This window comes from Scyliorhinus canicula, chromosome 9, assembly GCF_902713615.1.
Source record: "Scyliorhinus canicula chromosome 9, sScyCan1.1, whole genome shotgun sequence".
NCBI classification, from domain to species: domain Eukaryota; kingdom Metazoa; phylum Chordata; class Chondrichthyes; order Carcharhiniformes; family Scyliorhinidae; genus Scyliorhinus; species Scyliorhinus canicula.
Genome location: NC_052154.1, coordinates 24,910,050 through 24,923,503, shown reverse-complemented (window position 1 = coordinate 24,923,503; position 13,454 = coordinate 24,910,050). Strand labels below are relative to the sequence as shown.

General features: G+C 46.8%; 1 protein-coding gene across 1 annotated transcript in view; it reads left to right on the top strand.

Annotated features, from left to right (window-relative positions):
• The window catches only part of LOC119972019 (zinc finger and BTB domain-containing protein 7A-like), a 33,476-nt gene that overhangs the window by 18,571 nt on the left and 1,451 nt on the right, over positions 1-13,454 (top strand). The window contains exons 2-3 of the mRNA XM_038808440.1: positions 10,236-10,350; positions 11,246-11,316. Coding sequence (XP_038664368.1) covers positions 10,236-10,350; positions 11,246-11,316 — 186 coding nt within the window. The remainder of the gene's footprint in view (positions 1-10,235; positions 10,351-11,245; positions 11,317-13,454) is intronic.

Below are 13,454 nucleotides of genomic sequence, written 5' to 3'. Positions count from 1 at the left end.
TGGGCATCCAGAGGGCAGAAAGAGTATAAAGTGGGGAAGTGTGAAGTCATTTACTTTGGTCGTAAGAATAGAAAATCAGAATTTTTTTTTTAATAAACAGTTTTATTGAGGTAGTTTTTGGCTTTGTAAACAGTTACAGACATCAACAGAAAGAAAGCAAAAAAGGCAAAAATGTGCAAACATCCACGTACATTCAATACTTCAATCGTAACATACTGCACAAGCCCGCTCCTCTCCCACCGGTACTACCCGCCAATTTATCCACCTACTCTACCCCCCCCCCTTTTGCTGACGCTCACTCTCCCGCAAAGAAGTCAATAAATGGTTGCCACCTTCGGGCGAACCCCTGTACAGATCCCCTCAAGGCGAACTTAATTTTTTCCATACCCAGGAAACTTGACATGTCCGCAAGCTCAGTCTTCGGGGGCTTTGAGTCCCTCCATGCCAATAGTATTCGTCGCTGGGCTATCAGGGAAGCAAAGGCCAAAACATCGGCCTCTTTCTCCCCCTGGACTCCGGGTCTTCCTAAACCTCAAAATGTGCCACCCCTGGACCCATCGCCACCCTTGTTTTTAGCAGCCGGGACATGACGCCCGCAAATCCCTCCCAGTACCCCCTAAGCTTAGGGCATGCCCAAAACATGTGAACGTGGTTCGCTGGTCCTCCTGCGCACCTAGCGCATTTGTCCTCTATCCCAAAGAATTTGCTCATCCGTGCCACCGTCATGTGGGCCCGGTGAACGACCTTAAATTGAATCAGGCCGAGCCTGGCACGTGTTGCAGTCGAATTTACCCTACTCAAGGCCTCTGCCCACAGCCCGTCCTCCATTTCCCCACCTAGCTCCTCCTCCCATTTAAGTTTCAATTCCTCCGTCTGGAACCCTTCCTCCCTCATGAGCACCCTATAAATATCAGAGACTCTACCCTCCCCTTCTCTCTATCCCCCCCCCCCCAGAGACTATTCTGTCTTGGATCCCCATTGGCGGGAGGCGTGGGAAGGATGGGACCAGTCTACGGACAAAGTCCCGCAACTGTAGGTACCTGAAATCATTTCCCCTTACCAGACCAAATTTCTCCTCCAAGCTCCTCAAACTCGCAAAGCTCCCTTCCAGGAACATATCACCCACCCCCGCCCGCTGCCATGCTCGAAACCCCCATCCATACTCCCGGGGGCAAACCGATGGTTGTCGCAGATTGGAGCCCAAACCGACGCCCCCATCTCCCCTACATGCCTCCTCCACTGGCCCCATATCCGCAGGGTCGCCACCACTACCGGGCTGGTGGAGTACCTGGCCGGCGGCAGTGGTAGAGGAGCCGTGACCAGGGCTGCCAGGCTTGATCCCCTGCACAAAGCCGCCTCCACCCGCTCCCAGATAGACCCCGTACCCACCATCCACTTCCTTCTCATAGCGATGTTGGCCGCCCAGTAATAAATAATTAGACTCGGCAAACCTAGCCCTCCCTCGCTGCGGTTCCTCTCCAGCATCGCCTTCTTCACCCGCGGGGATTTTCCCGCCCAGACAAAGCTCATGATCATCCTGTTAACTCTTTTGAAGAAGGACTGTGGGACAAAGATCGGGAGGCACTGAAAACAGAAATCTAGGGAGGATTTTCATCTTTACAGTCTGCACCCTCCCTGCCAGCGACAGCGGGAGTGCATCCCATCTCCAAAACTCTCCCTTCATTTGCTCCACCACCCTGGCCAAATTTAACTTGTGCAGCCTGCCTCAGTCTCGTGCCACCTGGATTCCCAAGTACCGGAAATTTCCTTCAATCAGCTTAAACGGTAGCCCTCTCGATCTGTTCTCCTGGTCCCTTGCCTGTACCACATTTCACTCGGCCGTATTTAATTTGTATCCTGAAAACTGGCTGAACTTCCTCAACATTCCCAGTATACTTCGCATCCCGGCCACTGGGTCCGACACGTACAGGAGCAGGTCGTCCGCAAAAAGAGAGACCCTATGTTCTACCCTGCCCCTCACCATCTCCTTCCACCCCTCTGCGGCTCTCAGCGCAATCGCCAGCGGCTCTATGGCCAGGGCAAACAGCAGCGGGGAGAGCAAGCAACCCTGTCTGGTCCCTCGGTACAGCCTAAAGTACTCCGACACTTCTCTGATAGTCCTGACGCTGGCCTTTGGGGCCTGATATAATTTGATCCAATTCACCAGTCCCTCCCCGAACCCAAACCGTCCGAGCACTTCCCATAGATAGTCCCACTGCACCCGGTGAAAGGCCTTCTCGGCGTCCATCGCCACCACTACCTCCACCTCCCTACCCGCCGGGGGCATCATTATCACATTAAGTCATCTTCTCAGGTTGGCCGCCAGCTGCCTACCTTTCACGAACCCAGTTTGGTCCTCCCCAATCACCTCCGGTACGTAGTCCTCCATTCTAACCGCCAGTACCTTTGCCAGGAGCTTGGCGTGAACATTAATCAGGGTGATTGGCCTGTAGGACCCGCACGTCTCCGGGTCTTCACCCCGCTTCAATATCAGTGATATAGTGGCTTGCGACATTGTCGACGGCAGGGTCCCTCTGTCCCTTGCCTCATTGAAAACCCTCGCCAAGACCGGGCCCACCAGCTCAGAGAACTTCCTATAGAACTCCACTGGGTATCCATCCAGCCCTGGGGCTTTCCCCGACTGCATGGCCTTTAGGCCCCCCAATACCTCCTCCACTCTAATTGGGACCCCCAGCTCATCCACTCGCCCCCCACCTACTGTTGGGAATGTTAACCCGTCCAGAAACCTTTTCATCTCCTCCGGTTCTTCCGGCGGCTCCGAAGTATACAGCTTGCGATAGAAGTCCCGGAATACCTTATTCAATCCTGCCGGGTCCTCCACTTTGCGCCCCTCCACATCCATCACTCTACTTATTTCCCTGGCCGTCTCCCTCTTCCTGAGTTGCTGTGCTAACAGACTGCTAGCCTTTTCCCCATGCTCGTACACCACGCTCCTCGCCTTCCTAAGCTGTTCCACGGCCCTACTCGTGGATAGCGCCCCCAGTTCCGCCTGTAGTCTCTGCCTCTCCCTGAGTAAAACCTCCCCCGGAGACTCCGCGTGCTTTTCATCTATCCGACCCATTTCCCTGACCAATCTATCCATCTCTGCTCTGTGGGCCCCAATTGAAATGGGCTCACCTCGCACTACTGCCTTTAGCGCCTCCCACAGGGTCGCCGCTGAGACCTCCCCGGTGTCATTCACCTGCAAATAATTTTGCATACACCTCCGAAGCCTCTCTCAAATCCCCTCCTCCGACAGCAGTCCCAGGTCTAGCCTCCATTGCGGGCATTGGTAGTTCGCCCCCCCCCCCCCCCCCCCGATCTGCAGGTCTACCCAGTGTGGGGCATGGTCTGAGATAGTAATTGCCGAATATTCCGTGTTCTTTACCTCCCCTATACAATCCTTGCTTAGTACAAAGAAATCTATCCTAGTATATACCTTATGGACGTGCGAATAAAACGAGTAGCCCCTTCCTGACGGCTGTCTGGCTCTCCAGGGGTCCACTGCCCCCATTTGCTCCATAAACCCTTTCAGCTCCCTTGCCATTGCTGGGAGTCTACCCGTTCTGGGACACGACCGACCCAAAGCCGGGTCAAGGACCATGTTAAAGTCCCTCCCCCCCCCCACTATTAGCCTGCGAGAGTTCACCCCAGCACTCTTTTAATGAAGTCCACGTCATCCCAGTTCGGGGCATATATATTCGCCAGCACCAGTCTTCTCCCCTCCAGTCTGCCCCGTACCATCAGGTATCTGCCCCCCCCCTGTCTGCGGCTATACCCTCCGCCTCAAATTGCACCCGCTTGTAGATCATGATTGCCACCCCCCTGGACTTTGAGTCTAAGTCCGAGTGGAAGACCTGGCTAATCCAGCCCTTCCTTAGCCTGGTCTGGTCAGACGCTTTCAGATGTGTCTCCTGCAACATAATTAACATAAAATCCTCAGAGCCCGCAAGTGCGCGAACAGCCGCGCCCTCTTAACCGGCCCAATCTGTTCCCTGACGTTCCAGGTGATCAGCCTGGTCGGGGGGCACAACCCCCCGCGCGCTGGTCAGCCATAGCGTTTCTCAAGGCCGGCCCGTGCGTCGCGCCATTCCTGGCCCGCCTCTTGGCTGCCTCCACCCTCGACCTCCCTGCCGCCCCTGCACTCTGTATGCCCCCTCCAGCTCCGGCGGTCGTGGAAAGGCTTCGGCCCCCATCAGCTGCATCAATAGGTCTGCTACAAACGTTGCGGCATCAGCTCCCTCAGCCCCCTCTGGGAGGCCGACCATCCTCGGGTTGTTCCTGCGGGCTCTATTCTCCAGCTCCTCCACTTTGTCTAGCAGTCTTCTCTGCCGCTCCTTCAACCCGTCAACTTCTAGCACCGCAACCGTCTGCGCATCCACCTGCTCCTCCACCGCCTCTCCCAGTTCCTTAACTTTAACATCTTGCGCATCCAGCCTCTGATCCACTGCCTTCTGGAGTGGGTCCAAGCTGTCCCGCTTCAGCGCTTCAAAACTGGATTTCATTACCTGGAATATGTTATCCAGCGCCTGCTGGATTGCTGAGTCCGGGGTCCGTGTGTCCGCCATCTTAGGTTCCAGGTAAGTTTCTTCAGCTCCTTGTCTTTGTCCCTTTTTCTCTCTCTTCTTCTGCCTCCTGGACTCCCGCTGTTCCATGTGCCGCAGCCCGCTCGTCCGCACTTTCACCGCCGCTTTCCTTCAACTCCATGGTCCCGCTATCGCGGGGAATCAGCCCCTAAACGCCCGCCGGAGTGAGAGCCCGCCGAATGTGCGGCTGACTCGGACATCGCCGCCACCGGAAGTCCGGAATATTTTTTAAAGGGTGTGATGCTTGTAAGTTTGAATGTTCAAAGAGACTTTGACGTGCTCGTACAAAGAATGCAGGAAGTTGGCATGTCGGTGCAGCAAGAAATTAGGAAGACAAATTGTGTGTCTTGTTTCATTTGTTCATGGGATGTGGGCATCATTGGCCAGGCCAACCTTTGTGGACGATCCCGAATTCCTTTGAGGAGTTGGTGGTGAGCCACCTTCTTGAACCATTGCAGCCCACATGGTGCAGGATCACTCTCGGTGCTTAAGGGAGTTCCAGGATTTTGATTCGGCAGCAGTGAAGGAAAGTTGTTGCCCTTTATTGCAAGAGAATTGGATACAAAAATAATGAAGTCCTGCAATAATTGTACAGGACTTCGGTGAGACACCCAGAATGTTGTGTGCAGTTTTACCTTGCACATTAAGAAACGATACACTAGCAGTGGCGGTGTTACAGTGAAGGTTCACTAAATTGGTCCCTGGGATCCGGAGGTTGTCCAATAATCAGAGGTTAAGTAAATTAAGTTTTATATTCTCTGAAGTTTGGAATAATGGGAAGGGATCTCATTGAACCCTACAAACTTTTGATGGGGTTTGATAGGGTAGATGCTGAGAGTTTGTTTCTACTGGTTGGGCAATCTAAAACATGGAGGCACGGTCTCTGGATGAGGGGCCAATCATTTGGGACTGAGGTGAAAATGATTTCACTCAAACGGTGCTGAATGTTTGGAATTGACTACCCCATATGGTTGTGGGCTCCAAACCCGAGTAGATTTTTAAGCTCGGCAGACAGATCTTTGGTCTCTTGGAGAATTCAGGGATATGAAGAGCGATTGGGAAAATGGAGCTGAAGCTCAATATCAGTCATGATTGTATTGAATAATAGAGCAGGCTTGATGTGTAGTCTACTTCTATTTCTTATGTTCTTGTATAATATCCAGCGTGCCACAAGTTTTAAATGATTTGATCCCTAGGTCACACAATTATACCTCAAAATATTAACCAGTGAAGGTAGCCTCCGATTGGTAGCAGGCTCAGGATTTGCTCAGGGGACAGACCGATGAAACTGAATCAAAGAGATTATCAAATGCAGACCTGGATTTTGTAACACACTTGTCAGCTGTAGATCTAAAAAAATTTCATAATACTCATTTTTAGGGTTCTGTATTGGTTTGTTTGTTTTGAAGTGTTTATTACAGTTATAACAAAATATTACACTACATTGTGCAGTATGTAAAATAACTACCAGGGCGGTACGGTATTTATCTTGACCACCTTTTAAACAGTTCAGTTTGAATTTCTGTGAGTTAGACAATTTACAGTTAAGGCAGGATATGAACAGAATGGCAGCTGTTTGCAAGAAGCTCGGGTTGATGACTTAATTACATGTAACGGTACTGAAAAGCCTGCGTTCAAGGAATTATGTTTGTTTTAATTACGCTGTACAATGGAGAGCTTCTTTCTCCGCTTTGGAGAAATAAACAAAAGATTTGAACTCGGCTGCTTGGAACTTAAATGACACCTCATCTTCGAACAGAGCCATTTGTTTTACCAAATGCCTTAATTGATTAAACCTCTCTTTAGAGTAGACCACCTATATTTTTTTTTTTTAATTCCTTTCTTGACATTCCGGTAGGAATTATTGCTCTTAATTGTCTTGGTATCTGTATCATGGATTGTATTTTTGATCAACAATGTCACTTTAATTGTACAACTGCTATATCTATGAAAATATGTCATAGAATCATGGAACGTTCACAGTGCAGGAGGAGGCCACTTGGCCCATGTTTGCACCAGCCACAAAATGAGCCACCTAGCCTAATCGCAGAGTTCCAGAACCCATTGCCCTCTGGGATGAAAGGCATTTTCCCCCCTCTCCTCCCATTCTTGTATCAGTCACTTTAAATCTGTGCCCCCAAGTCACTGACCCCTCTGCTGAGGGAAATAGGCCCTTCCCATTCCCTATGCTGGCCCCTCACAATTCTGTACATCTCAATCAGATCTCCCCTTAGCCTTATCTATGTGTGTCCTATGCTTTTTCATGTATGGAACACTCTGGACCAGGGATAGGCAAACTTTTCCGTGCAAGGGCCACATTCAGAAATTCACAATTTTAAAGTGCCGCATAGTATATTAAGTAAAATAATTACTTCACCCGGTTATGATTCTGGGCGCCTCATATAGAACATAGAACAGTACAGCACAGAACAGGCCCTTCGGCCCTCAATGTTGTGCCGAGCAATGATCATCCTACTCAAGTCAACGTATCCACCCTATACCAGTAAGTAACCCAACAAACCACCCCCCCCCCCAGTAAGTAACCCAACAAACCCCCCCCCCCCCCCCCCCCCCCCCATTAACCTTAAAAAAAAATTTAATTTTTTTTTTTAATGACTTGGTGGGCCGCATAAAGACCTTTGGCAAGCCGCATGCGGCCCGCGGGCCGTAGTTTGCCCACCCCTGCTCTGGACTGTAAGCAGAACAATACCTTTCACTGTACCTTGGTACACGTGACAATAAATCAAATCGATCAATAAATCAATCGCCTCCGTTCTATGGAGGACAACTCCAGCCTATCCAATCTTCCCTCAAAGCTGCATTTTTCCAGTCCTACCTGCATCCTCATAAATATCCTCTGTACCCTCTCGAATTCAGCTACATCTTTTTTATAATATGGCCAGAACTGCACACAGTCCCGAGGTGTGGCATAACAATAGTTTATGTGATACCAGAATAACTTCCCTGGTCTTCTCTGCCTTGGCTAATAAATAAAAGGATTCTCAATGTCTCAGTCGGTCTACCAACCTGTCCTCCTTTCGGGGATCTGCGGACATTCACTACAAGGTGTCTCAACTTCCTCTACTGCTCTCATTTATTGTGTAATCCTTTTCCTTGTTTGACATCCCTAAATGCATCACCTCCTACATCTTTGGGTTGAATTCCATTTGCCACTTTGCTTCCAACCTGACCAGTCTATTGATATCTTCCAGCAGTCTACAGCTATCCTCCTCACTATCGACCACATGCCAATTTTTGTGTCATCTGAAAACATCTTAATCATTCCCTCTATGCATAGGTCCAAATCATTAATGTACTCCACAAAAGCAGGGGGTCTAGTACTGAGCTATTTGTTCACAATAGAATATACTTCCTGGGACCCAGGGAATAAGGGATGGGCATTTAGCGGAGGCGGTGGCCTAGTGGTATTGTCACTGGACTAGTAAACCAGAGACCCAGAGTAATGCTCTGGCGACCCAGGTCATTATTGTATTGTATTGAATAACAGAGCAGGCTTGATGTGTAGTCTACTTCTCCTATTTCTTATATTGTTGGATAATATTCAGGTTCAAATCCCATCACTCCAGATGGTGAAATTTGAATTCAGTAAAAATTTGGAATTAAAAGTCGAATGATGACCATGAAACCATTGTCGATGGTTGTAAAACCTTTCTGGTTCTTTAGGGAAAGAAATTTGCCATCCTTACCTGGTCTGGCCTACATGTGACTCCACAATGTTTTTGCCTCTTAACTGCCCCCAGATGACCTCAGCCTGAAGCTGATGAAAGGTTAATTTGGACTATTTCCAAAGAAGGAAGAGGGAGAGGCAAAATTACGGATAAAAGTTGGAAATTCTTTGACACAGTTTTATCATGGCTTCTGTGGTTATCTGAGCTATTTCCAAATAAGGGATCAGGAACAGCCAGAACTAGGATAAAAATTGGAAAATCAATTTTCATTGGCACAGTTTTACCATGGCTTCTGTGGTATGAGTCTTCTGAGACACTGTTTAATGTTAAGTCACTTCAGAGACTGAAGAAGAAAGGCATTGCCTGTGCTGGCAGCATTTGAGGAATCCTAGGGCCTTGAGGGAAAAGAACCTCCATGTTTTCTTCACTGCTTTTTATTATGTATATGTCACATCTTGTTAAATAAATTATACTTGATTCATAAATACTTGCTATTTGTTCCTTGTTAGACCAGGCACAGCTAAGGAACCCATTGTTATAAATTAAGCTTTCGGAACTTGGATATTTTAAGTAAAGGGCAGCATGGCGCGCAGTGGCTAGCACTGCTGTCTATGGCGTTAAGGACCCAGGTTCGATCCTGGCCCCAGGCCACTGTTCGTGTGGAGTTTGCACATTCTCCCAGTGTCGGCATGGGTCTCACCCCCACAACCAAAAGATGTGCAGGATAGGTGGATTGGCCACGCTAAATTGCCCCTTAATTGGAAAAAGAATAATTGGGTACTCTAAATTTTATAAAAAAGATATTTTAAGTAAAGTAGTTTTATATCTCAAAACTTCTAAAGCTTATAGATCCTTGTATAACCTCTCTGTAATATAACATCTCTGTAATAATGCTTGTTTACTATTTGTGAATGGAGCTGAGTGTTTCAATTACAGAATGTAACAACCTTTTTAAAAAAAAAACTTTATTTGCTCTTTGGACCTTACTGCAACAGACCTGGCCAGGAGAACAAGCAAGTGATGTGTTCCAAGGCTCTCTGCCAATGTTCCTCTGAAACCAAAAACCAGCAGTAGATCTTGTGCATGAGTAAGCTGTGTTGTCTCATCCTCTGATTTTAAGAGCCTTTTGGAGAAGAGATTTGCTTCCACTGGCAATCGTGGGATATTATTTTCTGTGACAGAGAACCAGCTGGCACCCACTGCTTAACTCCCTGATTTCAATTAAGAATTTTCAAATTAACATCTGAAATGAATTGTGTTGAAATATGAGTGATGGAGTGTAAAACGTTTGGGAGAAAACTACAATCTTCTGGCAATTGTTATAATGGGTCTTAATCCCGATAAAACTGTAAAAGGTTTGTCAATTTTTTTCATTATAAAGACAATTAGATTATATCTTACAGTTACCAGAAATGGGTGCATTTAGAAACCTTGTTTTTTTTTACTGAAAGGCATTAATAGTTGAGAACCAAAACAGGTTATGTGGCATAATGGATAAATACATGTGAGCTAATTACTATTACCCATACAGTTCTGGCCATCAGCTTAGCATAATGCTAATATTGTTGCTATATATTTCTTACCTATATTTCTTCACTATTTTCCTATACAGATCATGGATAAAGCCAGTGGATTTTTTTTTTTGCATTGAGCAAAGTTAATTTATTTGACTAATCACAGCATTACGAAATCTCCCTGACTTGATTTCTGTATGACATTGATTAGGAAGTTTGGAAAAGTTTAATTGTTTTCACACATGTTTTTTAGCATCATGGAACAGTGTTGTGTATTATTTTCGTTGTTTCTGAACAGGCACTCGGCCAACAAAAATGAAATCATGCTATGAAGGATGTGTTTTAATTTTATCTTCTAGCATGCTGAATTGTGATTGCTGTTTATTTACTGCGCTGCTGAGTTAACCATTCTAATTATTTATTGCAGTCTGATGTTTGTATTTCAGGACTAAATTGAATTATACGGCTCCAACAGATGATGGTTCAGTGTATAAAATTACCCTGGAAGGGATTTCTGTCGCTGTTATGCGGGAATTATTGGATTATATGTTTAGTGGCCAGGTACAAAACCTTTTCTTCATTTTTATATTGACTTTGTACATTTTGTGTACTCTTTATTATGGAATATTTTAGTTAAATGTTTACTTCAGTAAAGGCAAAATGATGCCAATGGAGAATGATTTTAATTTGAAGGAACCATGGAGGAGTTCGATTTTTCTCCTCCTTGATTGAATAGATGGTAATTAGCTTCATTGTTCTTTGAACCCTTTTAAAGAAGGGCATACTGTTTGGTTTCAAACTGAAGATGAGCAACATGATATTCAGATATATTTTGATTTTTGTGCCACTAATCTTTAAAAAAAGGTCAAGTATGTTAATTGTTTTTTTTTGCACTTAAATTGTATTTCTGATTGTACATATTTTAAGATTTGGGCTGTGCATCAAAATATTAATCTCAGAGAAGTGCAAAAGACATAGAATAGTTCATGTGAATAAACAGTTAAATCTCGTGTCAGTCTTTTGGGGTAAACTTTTTGCCCTAGATTTTAAATTTACAGATGTTTTAATTTATAATTGAATATCAGAGCTAAAAGTCAGATTCACGAACCAAAATCATAAGGCCATAACAAGAGCTGGTTTAGCACTGGGCTAAATAGCTGGCTTTGAAAGCAGACCAAGGCAGGCCAGCAGCAAGGTTCAATCCCCGTACCAGCCTCCCCGAACAGGCGCCAGGATGTGGCGACTAGGGGCTTTTCACAATAACTTTATTTGAAGCCTACTTGTGACAATAAGTGATTTTCATTTCACTTGGGAGCAGAATTAGGCCATTCGGCCCATCACACCCACTTTATGTAATGTTGCGATGGTGGTTTGATTAGTCATTGGGCAGTATGCTTTAGAGAATAGCTAAGTCACTTAATTCTAATAAAAGGTACTGCATTTCCAAATTTGACAGACTGACATTGAAATTCTGCGTACTTCAGGGACTGTGTCAGAGGAATCGGCAGCCTGCCTTGTTTTCCCCATGTAAGTTGTTACATTTGGAATTTTTGAAGAAAGATTCTCTGACTAAGCCCTGAAGGGAATAAAATGGTGGAACAGTCTGAAGTTGATGAGGGGACAAAAAAACTGATTTTAAACAGTCATAACTTTAACACTAAGAGTTTTAAATATTTTATTATTTTGGATGGCAGGATAATGAATTTGAGGAGCCAGGGTAATGTACCAACAATGGGAAATATATCTGTAGTGTTTCTTCCATCACTTACCTGCTCTGTAGTTTAATGCATTTCCTCACAGCTGAAGTCAATAACATGATCTATTGTAGTGCGTTTCTGCTTTAACGTTAAGGAGGTCGCCTTTGGTGCACCGAGTGGAATCAAGTCAAAATACATCAGAAAGGGCTTTCATTTGGTGCAATAGGACTACAAAATTACTTTAGTGCCTGTGGTTAAAATCTTCTGACTATGCCTGGACTAAACTTAACAGATTGATATAATGGGCAGAATTTAACAAAGTTCATTTGTGGCGGGTTTTCAGGGAGTTTCCCGCCAGCTCTGCCGGCGAGTTCCCCCCCTGCTATCTGATGATGGTCACTTTTTTGGGCCCTGGGGAGTTACTCACCAGTTTAGCCCACGCTTAGATTTTTTGCAGTACTGAGGAGCTGATCATTGGGTACCCATTTTGAAAGGGTGCCTCAATCTCCAAGTGAGCTCCTGGGACTCCCCCACCCATGGACAATGTCACCACACACACACACACACACACAGGTGCTACCCTAACCCCCCCACCGCCCCCAGTGAGGGCACCCCGCTATGGGGTCCCTGGGGGGGGGGGGGGGGGCTCTTCAGCACCCCCCCCCCCCCCCCCCCCCCATCTGTCACCCTGCCCACCACCTTGAGGCCCCTACTTAACCTGCCACGCCCCCCCTCTCCTTGCATGACGCCTCAGGCCTTGACCCTTGACCGTGCCATCCTGGTAATAGGGCACACTTGCACTGCTGTCCTAGCAGTGCTGCCAGCTTGGCATTGCCACCTGGGCACCTTGGCAGAGCCAGGGTCACGGTGCCAGCTGGGCAGTACCATGGTTTCCATGCTTCCATACAGGGGCTGATTTAGCACACTGGACTAAACAGCTGGCTTGCGCGGGTTCCATTCCCGTACCAGCCTTCCCGAACAGACGCTGCAATGTGGCGACTAGGGGCTTTTCACAGTAACTTCATTTGAAGCTTACTTGTGACAATAAGCGATTTTCATTTCATTTCCAAGAGAGGGCCAGGGGGCCATCCAGCACTATCCTTGGAAACTCTGGGGGCCTCCCTGGAGACTCCACCCGATCCATGTTTATGTGGACCAGTACCGAACGGCACCCGGCTGCAGCCTCGAGGCTGGTAGTTCCCAGGAGGCCGGTAGGATCGGGTAAGCTCGCCTGAGGAAGTTTAAACCGTACTTGGGCGCGTGCTGTTTGGGTGCAATTCTGATCGCCACACCTCTTGGGATTTTGGCATATCCCGCAAGTCATAAAGGCTGCCAGGCCGCAGGCGGCCTTTCCTGGGATCTAACTCGCTCTATGACCTCGTTCGAGCGCTATGTGGCAGGTAGATTGTGTCCAATGAGTGTTCATTGTGTGAAGAAATTGCAGTTTTTCAAAATGGCTCATTTTAGAATCCGCTTTTTATTTTCAAAAAGCAACGCTTAAGTCCTGGAATGATTTGGTTTTCCTCTGAGGCGAGTCACTGTCACATATCGACTCCATCACCTATGATTCCTACCTTGACCTCTGTCACCAACTCTGACCTGCCTCAGTTCAAGTGCAAAACCTCTTATAAAACCTCACAATAAAACCTCAAAATTGCAACACTTGTTTTCCTGGCCCAGCTCCCACCATCTTCCGTCCTGCATAAACTTGTGCTCAATTAAAACACTACTGCCCATATTTTAGCTTGCCTCTCTCTCTTTTCTCTCTCTCTCTCTCTCTTCTCTCTTTTCTCTCTCTCTCTCTCTTTCTCTCTCTCTTTCTCTTTTTCTCTTTCTCTTTCTCTTTCTCTTTCTCTTTCTCTCTCTCTCTCTCTCTCTCTCTCTCTTTCTCTTTCTCTTTATCTCTCTCTCTTTCTCTTCTCTCTCTCTCTCTCTCTCTCTCTCTCGCTCTCTTTCTCTCGCTCTCTT